Consider the following 16,212-nt stretch of genomic DNA (forward strand, 5'->3'; position numbering starts at 1 on the left):
CGGCCGGAGCAGGCGGGAGCCGCGCCCCGCTCCCCCAGCGCCCCCAGCCCGGGGCCCCGCGGCAGGTGAGCGGCCAGCGCGGCGGGGAGGCGCCGCGGCAGCCGCCGAGGCCCCGGCCGGGCAGCGGAACAGCCAGGCCCCGGGCGGCGGGAGCCGCTGCCAGGCGGAGCCGAGGGGCCAGGCCCGGGGCCGGCGCGAGGCCAAGGGCGGTTGGGGGGCCGGGGTCTCGGGGACGGTTAAGGCCCGGGCTCCTGGGGGAGAGGCTGGGATCGCGGGCGCGGGGTCCTTGGGGGGGCTGGGATGCGGGGGGGGGCTCGCTGAGGGGGTGACAGGCTGCGACCCGGGGGGGGCTCTCTAGCGGTGACAAGGCGGGGTCCTGGGGTGTGCAGGGCTGGGATCCCGGGATCGGGGCCCTTGGGGGGGCTGGGATACGGGGGGGCCTCGCTAAGGGGGTGACAGGCTGCGACCCCGGGGGGGGGGCTCTCTAGCGGTGACAAGGCGGAGTCCTGGGGTGTGCAGGGCTGGGATCCCGGGATCGGGGTCCTTGGGGGTAGGGGGCTGGGATATGGGGGGACTGGGATACGGGGGGGGGCTCGCTAAGGGGGTGACAGGCTGCGACCCCGGAGGGGGGGCTCTCTAGCGGTGACAAGGAGGAGTCCTGGGATGTGCAGGGCTGGGATCCCGGGATCGGGGTCCTTGGGGGTAGGGGGCTGAGATATGGGGGTGCTGGGATCCGGGGGGCGAGCTCTCTGGCGGTGACATGCTAGGATCCCGGGGAGTGACAAGGCAGGGTCCCTGCGGTGTGCAGGGCTGGGGTCCTGGAGGTGGGATCCCTGGGGTGTGCAGGGCTGGGGTCGAGGGCTCTCTGGGGGTGATGGGCTGAGATCCCTGAGGCTGGGCCGGTGGGAGGGGTCCCTCGGGGTGGCAGCCTAGGGTGTCTCTGGAAAGGACTAGAGGTTGCGGCCCAGGAGGGTGGAGGTGGTGATGTTTGAGCAGAGAAGCCAAGGGCTGGTTTGGAGCGTTTCTGGGTTGGGGTCCCAGGGGGTGTGAAGGCAGAGGCCCGCGTGAGGTGGGGCTGAGGAAGACCAATGCTTTGATGTCTCCTGATAGGGGCATCTCCTTCAGGAAGGTGAAAGTCAATGTGCCTGGCCATTCTCGGGCACTGAAGGTACCGTGGCACTGTTCATGGGACATCTACTTTGCAGTGATCAGACTCTTCAGCTGCTGTTCTCAAATCCTTTTACCGAGGTGGGTTGCTATCACTGTGTCCATTTATAGCAAGTTGCTGAAGTTGCTTGTGTGGCAAGTCAGTGGCACAGCTCTGAAGAGAACTGTGTCCTCTTTAGGTCCACGCCCAACCAGCAAGAGTCAGGATGCTAACTTTAATGTCGTGGCTAAATTCCACTTGGATAACTTCATTCTACCTCCTAAAATCTCTGTGCTTGTATTTGGGTGCAGTCTTGCTGTCTTAAATTACTGTGGTACACTACTGTCTAGCGTTAAATAGCTGCTACGTACCTTTTTAGAAGTGGCTGCATTTCAAGAGTTAGTGAAGTGATAGCTGTGTATGTGCTCGGTAAAGTACTTTGGGATCCTTTGTCCATAAAGATGCTGAATGTGGTTATTATAGGTAGTCTATTGCTTTAATATAGTGGTGTGCAGTTAAGTTCCGTCAGCCTCTATTAAATGATTGGCAGTGGCCCACTGAAGTTATGGGTGGATAACATGACACAAAAGTTAAACCCAATCCCCTGTGGATAGCTGTGAATTTTCAGTACGCCAACAATCCCATGTTGTTCAGATAATGAAGACATCCACTATTCTGGAAAGAAAGAGGTTAATAGGGAAGAAATAGCAATGTGTACAGAGCCAAAAGCTTAAATGTATTGAATGCATTACTCAGGGGTAACTAGCCCAGTGTTCTGAGTCTCTCTCAATTGATTTCTCTCATAACATGATTGTTTAACTTACCACCAGTGCTTGAAAGCCTCTAGGTTTTTTATGAAGTATACTGTAAATTATATTACAGAAAACTTGGAAACTATTTAATCATCCACATTCTCTACCAGTGACCCTCACTGTAGTACACATTACAAGTAAAGTCTTCTAGGCTACTACTAAGTAATCACCACCTAGCTAGGTCACCAGTTTACCTGTGGTTCCTAATTGCTTGACACTTGAAAGGTCAAAGATACTTGTATTTTATTAGAACGTGCATACTAGGGGTAAATCCTTAACTTTTTTTTTTTTGCTTGACTATAGAAATAATTTATAATGGCATGTGTCAGATTGCTCTGGGCACCAACCAAATTGAAGAACATTCTTAATCAATACCCTTAAAAATTAAATTATACAACAAGAGCAATGCTCTAAAACTAATTATAAGAGGGGAAAAAATCAAGAATCAATATCTAGAGCCAAAGGCTTGCGTGAGAATGTTTTATGCCAGAACATTGTGGCAGGGAGCCAAAGGATGAAGGCGCAGCGAAGCATTAGCTCCGTTGGACTTTCCGGGATGGGAAATCACGTAAGGCAGATCAGGGGTGACTCTGCCTAGACTGGTTTTTGACCCAGGCTGCTTTTTAAATGGTGTTAAAGTTGACCCCTGCCTCTAGGTCAAAGAACAGGTTTGACAAAAATAACCATATGTAGCACATTTGTAATAAGAACAGGAGTACTTGTAATGCTTTTTTCATTCTTGGTGCTCCAAGTGCCTGATAAAAGTAAGCAAGCAAGCATCATTCCCCCCACATTTTTAATACCCACTTGTCTGTAACAAAACCATGAGAGAGGTAAGAAAAAGTTAATATGCTTTGTTTTAAAAATTCTAGAACTATAATAATTCTTAAAGAAAATATACTGCCACAAATTAAATTGTTGCAAAAAAAATCTTTCTGAATGCTCCGTCTAGAGAAAAGTTAGATTGGAAGGAATTCAAAGATAGAAGCTTGGTTTTATAGTTTCTATACAGTACAATGCCACGCAGTGGCTGAGACCCACCATGTTTGTGGGGGTGATTGCGTGTCAGAGTTGTGGAATGGCTCCCCTGCAGCAGTGTTTTGCCAGAACACGGGGGTTGATAGGAGTATGCGTTGAGCTAGCAAAATTCGGTCTTGATCCTGCAAACTGGTGCCTGCAGTCAGAATCCTGTGTCCTTGTGGAGTCCCATGGAAGATTGTAAGGTCTTTGGGGATGAAGTCTATTTTACACTGGGTGGCTGTACAATACTTACGAGAGTGGGCCCTACTGTAATATAAAGAATAATTCATAATCTTCTTTTCCTGGCTATTGAAGATTTGTATTTATAGAAGGGCCTTGATCCTGCAGTGAAGTCATATTGCTGAATGTGTAATGTTGCAGTCATTCAGTGGAAATATATTCATAAATGATTTTACCGCACAAACAAATAGTGAAATCTGGTTATGGATGGAGAAAATTACTTAAACACAATAATGATGACAAAGAAAATACAAACAGACGTTAGTAGAATATTTTGCAGTTTCCCCCCTAAGTCTGTTCCAATTTGAAAGTCCTTCTTAATTTTTTTTTTCTTTTTTGTCCCCAAACTCTTTATAGAATTAATAAAATGGTGGACCCCCATATAAACGCTCCTCTTTACTCATACCTAAAATGCAGCTACAGCCCACCTTGACAACTTTTTACAGCCCACAGCAATTAGAATTAGAGTAAAAGAATACTATGTTCAAAGTGCAGGAAGAGTTTTAGGTAGGCAGAGTATAATTACCTGGATTGGACTATAGCTAGAGCCAGAGTGCCAGGGGACCTTTAATGAGCTCAAATGGTCAGCAACTCAGTTTTATCTCCTCTTTAAATGGTACTAGTAATAGATTTCCCATTTAAATTATATTTAGGAGCAACTTCTGAGAATAGCTGATGTAACAAGACTACTGGACATTAGTAACGTATGAATTGTATCACATACAAATCTGTCTAAGTGGTATGTTTATATATTTTATTTTATGTACATTATATGAGTACTTGTGGCACCTTAGAGACTAACCAATTTATTTGAGCATAAGAGTATGCATCCGATGAAGTGAGCTGTAGCTCATGAAAGCTTATGCTCAAATAAATTGGTTAGTCTCTAAGGTGCCACAAGTACTCCTTTTCTTTTTGCGAATACAGACTAACACGGCTGTTACTCTGAAACCTGTCATTATATGAGTGTTCTTTCTTTTCCCTTAGGATGGACGAGAGACCAGCCTGAAAAACTGTTCTTTTGCGGATGTCTTCATTGCCTGCTAGAATGTTTCTTATGAATGCCTCTCCTTTGATAGCTCTGCAGACAAAATGGGAGTCCTTTGGACAGTCGAGGAGTTGTAGATACCCTGTTTGCTTCTCTGAATCTGAAGAGGATGTTACTAGAGCATCTGTAAGTGCAAAAGTTCAGATGATCATAAACAACCTGCAAAGTCAAGAGTCTTCCCTGGGTATGAACAATGATTATGATTGTATTACACAGAAAAAACGAAAGGGAGAAAAAAGGGGTAACAGACTTACATCTAGTACCCGGATGCTACAACAGCACACTAAATATTCCAAGCGTGGTTGCCCTGCTGATTCTGATGGCACAGAAGTGGAAGACAGTTCAGAGTTTGGGACCCTCCTGTTGGATTCTGATAGTGACGATTCTGTTGACCGAGACATAGAGGAAGCCATTCAAGAGTACTTGAAAAAGAAAAGCAAGAGTATCCAGCCATTGCCAAACAATGCAGAGTGTTCAGATAGAATAGATGGAGACAAGAGGGTCAAAAGGGAACTCTCACAGAATAAGGTGACTAATAACCTACTCCCTATGAAATTTAAAGCTGAAATGGTGACTGAAGGCTTCATTTCTGATCACTTGGGAATTTGTGAAAAGCTACGGTCTGCTTCACCTCTGAGCATCAGTAGTGATGACTCTTTTGAACAGAGCATACATGCTGAAATTGTACAGTTCTTGAATGAAAAGAAACAGCAAGAAACTAATAAGTGTGTAATTGTGGAGGATAAAAAACTAGAACAGGGAGAAACTCAAGTGAAATCTATGTTTAAATGTAACAAAGAATCAGCTAACAAAGCAAATCGCAGTACTTTAAAGCAAGGATCCAGAGCACTCCTCTTAAGGCACCAGCCCAAACTAAGGAGGACCAATGTACAATCTAAATGTTTGAAGTCTAAAATCAGTGAAGAGCCTAGTGATTTTAGTAAAACAAACCATGCACATTTTAAAATGACTGCTACTAGCCAACCCTGGGTTGTCGAGCACAGTAAAGAAGGTGAAGGCAAGAGAAATTTCTGCAAAACCAGAGGGGAACAAATAATTGAAAGCACACACTTCTCTGATTCAAGTAGCGATGATGGTATCGAAGAAGCCATTCAGCTTTATCAGCTGGAGAAAATCAAGAAAGAGGCGAATCCTACAACAGACTTGCAAAAAGGTGTGGCAGACATTTCTGCAAGCCTAACAATTAGTTCAACAAAATGTGCATTGACAGAAGACCCTAAAAAATCTTTAAGCCGCAAGAGGAGAGAGATTAGTACAAAATCTACACAATTAAAAGGCACTGGCAATGAATTTAACAAACTGTTTAAGCCATTGAAAAAAGGCAGAAGTTGTGCATCTCCAGTAAACAAAATTGCCAAATGCGAGCTCACGTTGCAGGCTTCTTGCAGGGCAGACACGTCCGCAGAACTGATGTGTGCGGAAGCCATCCTTGACATTTCCAAAACAATCATGCCACCCCAAATGGGAGGTGAGGACAAATCATTTGCAGCAAACCCTTTCTTCTATCCCCAAAGCATTCCTTCCTCCCACTGTGAAAGTGACAGCAGCCCTGTGGACAGCGATGATAGCATAGAGCAAGAAATCAGGGCTTTTTTGGCTCTCAAGGCACAGTCAGAAAGTCTTGTAACAAAACCTGATAATCTGTCCTACTCTGTCCAAAGGCCTTTGTCTTCTGAGCGTAACAGTGTAATTGGTGGCCTTGAACCTTCCCTCCCCAAAACTTTAAATCTATCGTTGAGTCGTAAAAGGAGACTTAAAGGAGAAAGCAAAGTAGCAAAACAGAGCATAGACAATAAAACAGAAGGGATGGAGATGGGGTGTACCCAAGCGGGTTATGGTAATAGCGCCAAAATGCCAGTTTTGCAAGATGGGAGTGGCCTGAGCAGTCATAGAAAAGCCTGTGAAGCTGGAAGGTCTGGTAACAAAGAAACAAGTCAGCAGCTGATCTCTACAGAATTAACTGGACTTATTGAGAAGCATGTAGCTTTAGACTTCGCAAACAGCTTGATGCAGGTTCAGAGTAACACAAGAGAACTGATAAAAAATACAGTCCAGGCTCAAGAGAGAGATGGTACAGATGACAAGAGCAGTTCTCTGGACAGCGATGAAGATCTTGATAGCGCTATCAAAGACCTCTTAAGGTCCAAGAGGAAACTAAAGAAAAAGTCCAAAGACCAAAAAATCCAATGCAAGAAGAAAGTCAGATTTGGTGACACAGAAACCCAGCTTTTGGATGAACTCAGTAGCCTCCAGCAAAAGGACTGGAAATGCAAAAGTCCTATTCTGCTAAAAAGCTGCCTCTCAAAATCACATAAAGATACTAAGGAAAATGCAGTTAGAAGCCCCCAGAACAATGTAAATGGCAGGCTGTCAAAGGGAAGATCAGAAAGTATAAAGGACTTACCGTTTGCATTGCAGTTTAAAAAAGAATGTAAACCTAAACCAGTTTGCAACCAGAATAACCTGGAGGCAGCTAAAAATAAAAGATGTTCTTTGACTGCTACTTCAGCAACAGATGACAGCAGCTCTGTGGATAGCGATGACAGCATCGAACAAGAAATTAGGAAATTTTTGGCAGAAAAGGCTAAAGACTCTGCAAGCAGTATGGAAATACGGAGGGTTAACTTAACTGCTGACTCATTGAGAGTTACCAAACCACGTGCAAATAAAGGAAAAGCAAAGCACCAGCTAATCAAAAATGAGACTAACATGTTATCAGGTCAGAGTAAAAAAACTAAAAAGGTATCTCAGCAAACAGATGAACTGAAAAGCTCTCTGAGAACTGTAGGAGAAAGTGCAATAATGCATGATAGTGGGGAAAGTGCATCCTACGCAGAGAATGTGTACCTCCATACTACTCTGGAGTTGAAGGCTGAGCAAGGGACAGTGTGGACTAAAGGTGTAGCTGCTGGTGCTTTATCTGTAAAAGGAAATTCATTAAGTAAAAAGGGTACTATAGAGCCTAAGCAGAAAAGCCTTCCATTGCCACACAGCAAAGGTGATGGGTGTAAATTGCAAAATTACTTTAATGCTAAGTCGAGTTCCAAAAGAAATAGCACCTTTCAGTTAAAAATTTCCAGCAAATTTATAGCTGGTCTAAAGTATGCTCGTGATAGAAAGAAATCTGTGCTTTTAAACAAAAGGCAAAATGTAGAACTTTCGCTTCCCCATAGCAGCACATTAAGGACTGAGATAACTCTCCCGAATGTTTGTGCACTTGAACAGAAAAGTGGAGCCTTGGTGCAAAATGGGAACCTTGGTGGAGAGGGAAAGACAGGAATAAAAGAAGCAAATTTTACTCAGAGCCTCATAGTAGAGGAGACAAGTCTCCATATAGCAGAAACCTGTGAAAAACTGGAGGCTGCTTCTTTGCATGTTAAAACTGAAGCAGATTACAGAAAGGATAACACTTTGGGAGACAAGCAGATGTATTGCAGCTCAGATTCAAATCCAGATCCCCCATTGCAGGAACCCATCATGGCAGCAGTAGATGAGGACCAAGTTAGTGTAGGAACATTTATTTTTGAGAGCCAAAACACGTACACTAAGGAAGAGGAAGGAGAGAGCCAGCAAGACAGCAGCAGGCAGGAAGAAATTAATGTACCCAACTCTACTTTGGAAGGGAAAATGTTAGCCCAGCAAAGTAGGGAAGCTGATTGTAAAGAGGACCATGTTCAGGAAGCTTTAGACAGAAGTTCTGCAGAATTTAGTGACATAGCTGTAGAGGAATGCACAAGTTCCCTGGTGAAAAGCGAGGTGTCAGATTTGTAAGTACTTTTTTTTTATAACAACGTTCAGTCTTTTTAGAAAATACCTATCATTGTAAATATCTTGATAAAACTTGAGAGTAAAAGAAAGAAGGTGGAAGATACTGATATATATCATGTGTACACTAATGTGAAAAATCCTATTTAACAGGTGTATCATGGATAAATGTTTAAATTTTTTTTGTAGAATTTTGTAAATTATTTAAAGTGCTTTAAGGAAATATTTTTATAATGATTTTTAGGGCATGCATTACTACAGGATGCTGTATTTGACATGTAATTGTCATAGATAAGAAGATAGCATGGCTAAATATGCTTTCAATTATATGGTGCATCGAAACATACATATATTGGAATTGAACCCATTTGTGTCCATAATGTATTGGCCAGTTGCTCAGAGATCTTAGAAAACAACAGCCGTTGATTAGGAATACTACAGATATTGAAGCACGTTCTCTGACATTTCATGGAATTGGAACTATTTTAGAACAGCCTCATATAGCCATTTTCCACTTGGGTCCCCATCTTGAAATTAGAACTGCTCTGCTGGACTACTATAACTAACACAGGCCCACTGAAGTCAGGAGTCTGTCCCTATAGATTCAGTTGCAAGTTCAGGAACATGGTGTGGAGCAGCCTTTTAAGGGCTTCCTGCTTCAACTCTGGGACTGCTGAGTCCTTTTTATCTTCTGAACGTCCTGGTAGCCTCCTGTAAGCAGGTGCTTCAAAGCACAATTGCAAAGCGGCTTTTTGCTTCTGTATGTTCATTCGAACAACATTTCTGCAGTGGATTGCTCTAGATCTACATGCTGCTGAAGTATCCGAGGCCAAAATAATTCCAGAGGCGTTCTTTAATCTCATTTTGATGCCCTACAATTACGTGATGCGTTTTGTTCTTCAAAATTAACTTTATGTTGCATTGGAGTGTCTTGTGTCTAGTATTTAACAATGGTTTCTATAAGATTCATCTCTGCAAAAATTTGATCCCTTTCTACTGTTTTGTGCAATAGAGCAAACTTAGGCTTGCTACAGTAAATACTTCCTTAAAATTTTTGGTGGGCAAATCTTTGTTTGAGTGAGATCCTAGGGTATTTTCAGTGTCTCTACTCCATTCACCCCTCCCACCCACATTCCATCCAGAGTAAAAATCAGGTTTTTTTTAAACGGGACACTGATGTTGGAATAAGAGCATCCCCATGCATAGACTTGCACTGAAATAACTAAAATATGTGAATTAAAACTAATTTAGTTATTTCAGTTTCAGTTTGTGTGTAGTGAACCCCTTCAAGTCAGTCTGTATCTTTTGTATCAGCAGTTTGATTTAGCATTTCTGTAATAATCTGGTCTTTTTAAACGGCTAACCTCTTCCATATATCTGTCTACCACCCATCTATTTCTTATTTCAACAGCCTGCCTGAGGCTGGCCTTAATTTCCCAGAATAGAGCAAAAGCAGTCAAGAATGCATCCAGTATTGCATTTCATCCCCCTATGTGCTCTGATCTTGCAGAGAATTGGCAGGCTGTAGCATAGAATAGTGTAGTACTAGTAATGTTGTTATAAAAAAGAAACAATGACCTTTATGTCTAGACATCTTTTGTGTGCTTTATACTGTTGTGCAGTTAAACTTAAAAATATTTCAGTCGTGGTCGTCTGGCATCTTATTGCCTGACCACATTTGATTTTTAGATTAAATATTTACATCAGGTCACTAAAAATTTTAATTTAGTAATAGTACACCTGGAAAAAAAGATTTATTCTAAGCCCCCAAACCTGCAATCAGTCTGCACAGGCATAAGGTTCTGCCTGCCTGAATCTGATTGCGGGCCTGGGGTCTTTAGTTTGAAATTGGGATGCAAGTTGGTATTTTAAAATAGCAGTTTTCCAAATATATTGCTTTAATAAGATTAAGCTGTAATTAATTTTAATGACAAAAGCACTATATACCCTCTCTATATTAACAAGGCTAAGTGTTTCCTTACTTAAAATTTCAGTAAACCAACGTTAAGATTTTAAAAGTGTCTCATGCCCCAATTGATGTGTGTGTGGTTGAAACCTTTCTTGATGTACTAATTCACTTTCAATTAAGATGCAGTTCCTTGTAACTTGTGCTTTATACTAATCTAATTTTTAAAGAGCACTTTTTTAAAAATTGAAGAACTTGATTTGTATATAAGAAATGGTGTGAATTCATAAGTTTATAACATTTAATAAATTGGGTTCTGATCATGAACCATGAAACCAGCAAGATTTCAAGTGGTTTGTATCAACATCCTGAGTAAAAAGACTGATTGAAAATGAAATCTTTCTTTCCCTGTCCATTTTTTAAATGCAAAGTTGTCAAGAACTGCTGCCAGCAGTTTTTGTGACTAGGTCAGCTGGATAAAAAAAAGACTTACTTCTGCTTCCCTTGAAGACCATGGCAAAACTCCCATTGACTTAACTGGGAGCAAGATCAGAGGCTCATCTACTCCTGCTGCTTATTGTCTCCTCCCACTTCTGTACACATCTTATCTGAAATCATAATTCTGTGGCTATGACAGAAGAAGGTTTCCAGTGGGAAGAAGCAGGAACAGATTTTAAAAGGTCTGGGTTTTATGCAGATATTCCTAGTAACAATAAAGAAAGCGAGAGGAGAACCTACAAAGCTTACAGGAGGAAGTGTGACAAGAATGTAGTTTGGAGAATTTCATGAGTGATGTGAAAAAAGGGGTCTGTAGATCTAGAAGTTCTAATATCTCCCAGTTGCACTCAGAGCTGGGTTGCCGGATGCTCCAGGGCTGCAAGAGAAGTAATAGTAGGCACCTTTCTTCCCCTAAGCTTGTGGACAAGGAGGGGGATCTTTCCTCAGCTTGCCGTAGCAGCTTCTGAAGACTGCTTTGCAGGAGCATTGTTTTTGCTCTCTTGGGAGGTAGGCAGAGGTCAGAAGGAGATAGTGGGATTGGAGGCAGAAAGCATTTGTAGAGACTTCACTGAGATACTTGGGCACCACCAACCCCTACCTTCCAGGATCAGCACTCACTCTTACCCAGCACCACTTCTCCAGTATCCAGGACCAGCGTACACTCCTTACAGCACCCAGGGCCAGTGCTGAGGATTGGAGGCAATGAGGGTGGTTGTCTGCCTGCACTGGGAGAGAAGGAAGTGAAAGTTTTCCTGCTTACACTGGGGTGTGGATGGCTGGGATTTGAGACTGTATTGGGAGGAGGGTGGTTGGGGATTAAAGATATTCTGCACTTCGCAGAAGCTTGTCTATTGTGGCCTGAGGTTGCATTTTGGTATGTGACTCAGCCAGTCTTCCCTGATGTTTCTGTCACAATGTGTGGCTTACGGATATCCCCCTAGATTGCTTTGATGCTTCTCCTGAATTTTTCAAACTTCTTCCCCTTAGAATTGCTCACTCGTCAGAGAAGCAAACTTTTCCACAGGGAACTTTATTCTAAACACTACACATCATCTTCAGTGTTGGCACCACAGCCATATGCAGGCTGTTGTCAGGCTTCTTCCTATGCTGTGTTTGCAACAGCATCATTCACTTAGTCAAGAAAATAAAACCTGAGTGCTTGGAACAATTAAAAAATCCATATTAAACTAACAGAATAAAGGCTGCCCAGTTAAGGAATAGTAGTTTTGCATTAACTGAGTCAGTGACTATATGAATTTATGTGGATTTAAGCTGCATCCAGAACCTGCTTTGGGATCACAAAGGAGATCAGCCTGACCCCTTTATACAAGGCAACGTCGTTTTAGGCACAATACCAAAATGGTTTAAGCTTCTGTTTTCTTTGTACTGAGGAATGCCTTATTGGCACTCATCAAAAAAGCCAATGATTGAAAAGGTATGGAGCTCGACTAACTCTCTTGACCCTACCTGTGACACCTCCCAGGTGATGGCTGAAGGTGCACTGGCATGCCCCTGCAGTGCCTGTCCTGTAGTTACAGTGACTCCAAACTTCCTCTAGAGGTTGGTGTTATCCTTTCACTGTTCCATATTTCCTCTGCAGTAGAGAAACTCAGATCTTGGCAGGTAGGTAAAGAAGAAAATGACTGACTTTAAAATCATCCACCGTCTTATTTTAAAATGTAGTTATTTGTGATTTTTAACTCTGTGCATAAATTCTGCTAATTTAGGTTTTAGGCAATTTAAAATATATATATTTTTCATGCCTAAAGCAGAAGTGATTATAATGCAGGTCTGTTTCACTTTGTCTACTGATGTATTTTGTTGTTGTTGTTGTTTTCCAGTTCTTTAAGAACCTCTATTGATCCTGGATTGACAATACAACCTTATATAACTTTATCTCCAACACAGCTATGTAAAAATCTTACTTTAAAAATCCCGAATGGAAGGAGAGAATTCCAGGTAGATTCTTAGCTGTGAAATTTCACCTTTTTCTTTGAGTGTTTCATTTTATCCAGTGTCCCAACGTTTAAAATGTTTAAACACATTGAGGGCCTATTCTTTGCAACGGATATTCTCTGGAGTTTACTAGATATACTTTATCTTATACATAGTTCTCCATATAAATTGATCCTATCAGGAATCATCTGTAGGGGCCTTTTTCTGGTTAGAATGGACCAGGGCCATGGTTGTAGAAAAGCCTCCTCTTTACCTTACTTAATGCACAACTTTAAGAGCAGACTACACTGAAGCATTTAGGCAGCATGCGGACGCAAGGAGAGATGACCATTGTTCATACACCTATCCTAAATGCACAGGTCCTGTGTTGGCCATGATATTCATTGTATGTGGACTGGATAATCTGGAGGATTTGTAATAAGGTAATGGAGGCTTTCACCTCTAGGTCAGCTGTGATTTTAAGTTGCTTGTATCTAACAACGGCCTGGTGACCTCTGTGCAATGAATTTGACAAGTCTCAGTCCCATTCCCAGTGTACAGATGTCCCCATTAATAAAGCCACCACTTCAAATGGCATTAATTAGCGCCTTTCTTGGCAGTCTCAGTAGAGAGGTCAAGAATTAGATGGGACCATAGAGGTTCCTCCAGGTCAGGAAGAAAGTACATGTGTATTCCTGCACTGTCTATTCTTTACCTGCTCTGCTACTAAACAGGGGATTACAGTCCCCAAAGCTGTCAATACAGCATTTTTCACCAGTACTCCATTCATCTAAAACTGGTAAAGGTTAAATGTTAGCTATATTTCAAACTCTGATACAACACTGATGGGCTCATGAAAAATAACTAGGCAGAGAGATTTGTAATATTTGTCTTGTGGGGGTGGAGAGGAAATGAAGGGTTGTCTTAAAATGTTTGGAACAAGTGTTTACAGAGACTGAAAAAATGTTATACTAGTAAATTCTGGATTAGTCACGCTTAGAGAAAATGTAAATTTACAACATCTGACGTCAACATTGTAGCTTAGTACTAAGCATATCAACAGCGTCCTTGTGATAAATACAGTGTAAAATTTTTAGACTAAAACCTGTGTAAATACCTAGGGAAAAAATCAGATGCCCTAACACTCTGTTTTCGTATGGGCAATTTTCTTCATAGCCCTACGAAAAGACTTTCCCCCCTAAATCATGTTGGTATGTTTAATCTAGGAATGGAAGGGGTTATTTGTTTTGTTTTATTTTTTGGTGCTTTCTGAAAGTATGCTGCATGTTTTTGAAGGCAAAAAAAACAAAGAAAGAAGACTGACTTGTTTCTCAGGGTTGAAAAGCAATGGAAATAACAAAATAACGTATGTATTGGACTTCACTATGACACCACCTGTAGTTTTAAAACCAGCTAGTAGGCTTTCTGCAGACAATTTTGTAGCTCATTTGCTGTTTAAAACAGCTAGTCAAGGCTTTTCCCACGATAGTTAGACATTTTACCAGGTAGCATGAATATTATCCAAATACCCTGGTCATGGTGATGTTTGATTCTAAAAATGAAGGGATAAGCACTTTGTTTCCTAAAAGGAGGGATGAGTTTAGTTGTGCAACTTGTATTATTTCATCTAAAAGGGGTGTCTGGGTGTGTTCCCGCTCTTTATAATGGTACACAACTACAATTCATTACTATATGATTTTATTTTGCATAGCATCTTTAATACAAACTGTATCCCCAAATGTGCTACAAAGTTAAATTATGCAAGGCAGCCTGTTGTGGAAGGTTATTACATATGGTTTATCTCACAAAGTGAAACATTCAGCTCAAATACCAAAACCAGGGAAGAGGCTTAGGCAAAAGAGAAAAGATTTTTTTTTTAGGTGAGATTTTAAAAATTGTGGAGAAAGTATGTGGTAGAGAGATATGGGCAGGTAAATGTGAGTAGTTTTTTAAAAAGAGGCAGTCCTCTCTGTAAACTAATCTCATCGGTAGAAAAAGTGGATGAAACAGTAAAAGTGTGTAAAATTGCCAGAACTGATTCTTATTTATTCTGCACTGTGTTGACTTTGTATTTCAGGCAAAAAATTGGAAACAATGGAGGCAATGAAGACATGCCCTGAAGTCCTAGAAGAGAAGTGGTAAATGAGAAAGCAGAGGGTTGATTTTTTTTTCTAAATTACTTCGGTTTTTCTTTGGAAGCCATGTGATAGATATTGAAAATATAAGTCCTTTGGGCGAATTTCAGCCCTTGCTTTATAATACTTGTTCAACTCCACTGACAGATTATAAATGAAGGCAGAATTTTGCCAGGTATTTCTGTATTTGAGATCACCAAATCTTGTGTGGTGTAATAGTGGAACTACACCATGGGCCTCCTCCAAAACTCTTTGAGGTGAATGGGAACTACAATAGGTTTTAGATCAGGCACCATATATTTGTATTTGTTTATTCTATGTTCATGCCTTTATTAGACTTACTATTCAGTTTCATATTTCAGGTGTTTCATTATTGATCTTGTTAACTAGTAACAAAGTAATCTTGCCTTGCTTGTATTTTTGAAAACTTAGCCCTGTCATGCTTGATTAATTTGGTTTTATAAGACAGTATAAAATGATCCAGAAAGTGGATCTTATCACTTAAGAAAGTGACGTTTTCTTAAGAAAATGTTATGAAAAATATAGGTTGCAGTATTACCTGTGCACATCTCATCTATTATACCAAATATTCTTTTTAGCCAGCTGCTGGAAATTTCTCCTAGCTTTTAGTTCTATATTACCAGTGTGTTGCACTGTTAAACTAGGATAGTGTCTCATCCACAAACAAAGTTCTTGAGAACTATAGGTAGAAATACATTGCGAAGTTAGCACTGCAATGGAGTGTGATTTATATATAAATGACGCAGTTTCATTGGTTGTATAACTGCATTTGTTGCAATAAAACTTTAGAAAATATTTCTCTAGGATTCATTCCCCTTGTTTGAATAATCCATCAAGAAATTATAGTCTTGAGACAGGAAGGAATAACAAATCAGTTAACAATACTATTTAAAGGGTTATTATCTTTGGGAAAACATGGATCTTGAGATATCCTGGTCAGATTCTAAACAATATAGAAACAAAGATTCAAAAATTCATTCATCCTTTAGTACCATGCAGTACATGAGCCAAGAGTTGAAAGGATCACTTGCGATTGAAGAAAAGGCTATTAAGCATATGTTTATCTTTGTTGTAAGCTATGTTAACTGAACTGCCACTTAATTATAAGTAACTATATGTTGACTAGAAGGGGTTCAGTAACCATTTCTACCTGAACACCCGAATATCATTTAACCATATTAAATGTGTGTTAATGGATGTCTTTTTTTCTAATAAAAGTTTATTCTTGAAATTCTATAGTGATTTTTTTCCAGTTCCATCGTGAAACATGTTTATGTTTCCTAGACAGAAGCTATTGAAACTGTTTACAATGAAATTTTTTTAAAATTTTTGTATCTCCAAACCTAAATTTGAGGGTTTAGCTCCTTGAGTCTCTCTCAAACAAATTTCCCCGATGATACCTTTTCTCAGGTTTATGAACACAATTCCACCTTAAACCTCTTAATTTTGTAGTTGCTTTGTCAAAACCTCATAGGAAATGTCCTGTTATCAAGCAAGGTAATTTTTTTTCCTTCAGTGGGAAAAACATAGTTTAACAGGACAAAATTTGACTTTTAAGGTTAATGTTGAAGCATTTTTGTTAATCTGGTACCTCTTACTGCACTGTAGGAATTATTTTATGGCCAATTTATGTACTTCTAAGCAGTATCAGCTCAAGTTATTGG

The 16,212-nt window shown here is 40.9% G+C and overlaps 1 protein-coding gene across 1 annotated transcript; it reads left to right on the forward strand.

Moving 5' to 3' along the window:
- Positions 1–1,110: 1,110 nt before the first annotated feature.
- On the forward strand, positions 1,111–10,292 carry PPP1R26 (protein phosphatase 1 regulatory subunit 26). The gene is made up of 2 exons (XM_074973454.1): positions 1,111–1,248; positions 4,207–10,292. The coding sequence occupies exon 2, from the start codon at positions 4,247–4,249 to the stop codon at positions 8,057–8,059; it is 3,813 nt and encodes a 1,270-aa protein (XP_074829555.1). The 5' UTR covers positions 1,111–1,248; positions 4,207–4,246; the 3' UTR covers positions 8,060–10,292.
- The last annotated feature ends 5,920 nt before the right edge of the window (positions 10,293–16,212 follow it).

Source organism: Natator depressus, chromosome 16 (assembly GCF_965152275.1).
Source record: "Natator depressus isolate rNatDep1 chromosome 16, rNatDep2.hap1, whole genome shotgun sequence".
Classification (NCBI taxonomy): domain Eukaryota; kingdom Metazoa; phylum Chordata; order Testudines; family Cheloniidae; genus Natator; species Natator depressus.

What these genes read in the sequence shown, in the direction of transcription:
- PPP1R26 (XM_074973454.1), top strand. Translation starts at nt 4,247, where the DNA reads ATGTCTTCATTGCCTGCTAGAATGTTTCTTATGAATGCCTCTCCTTTG.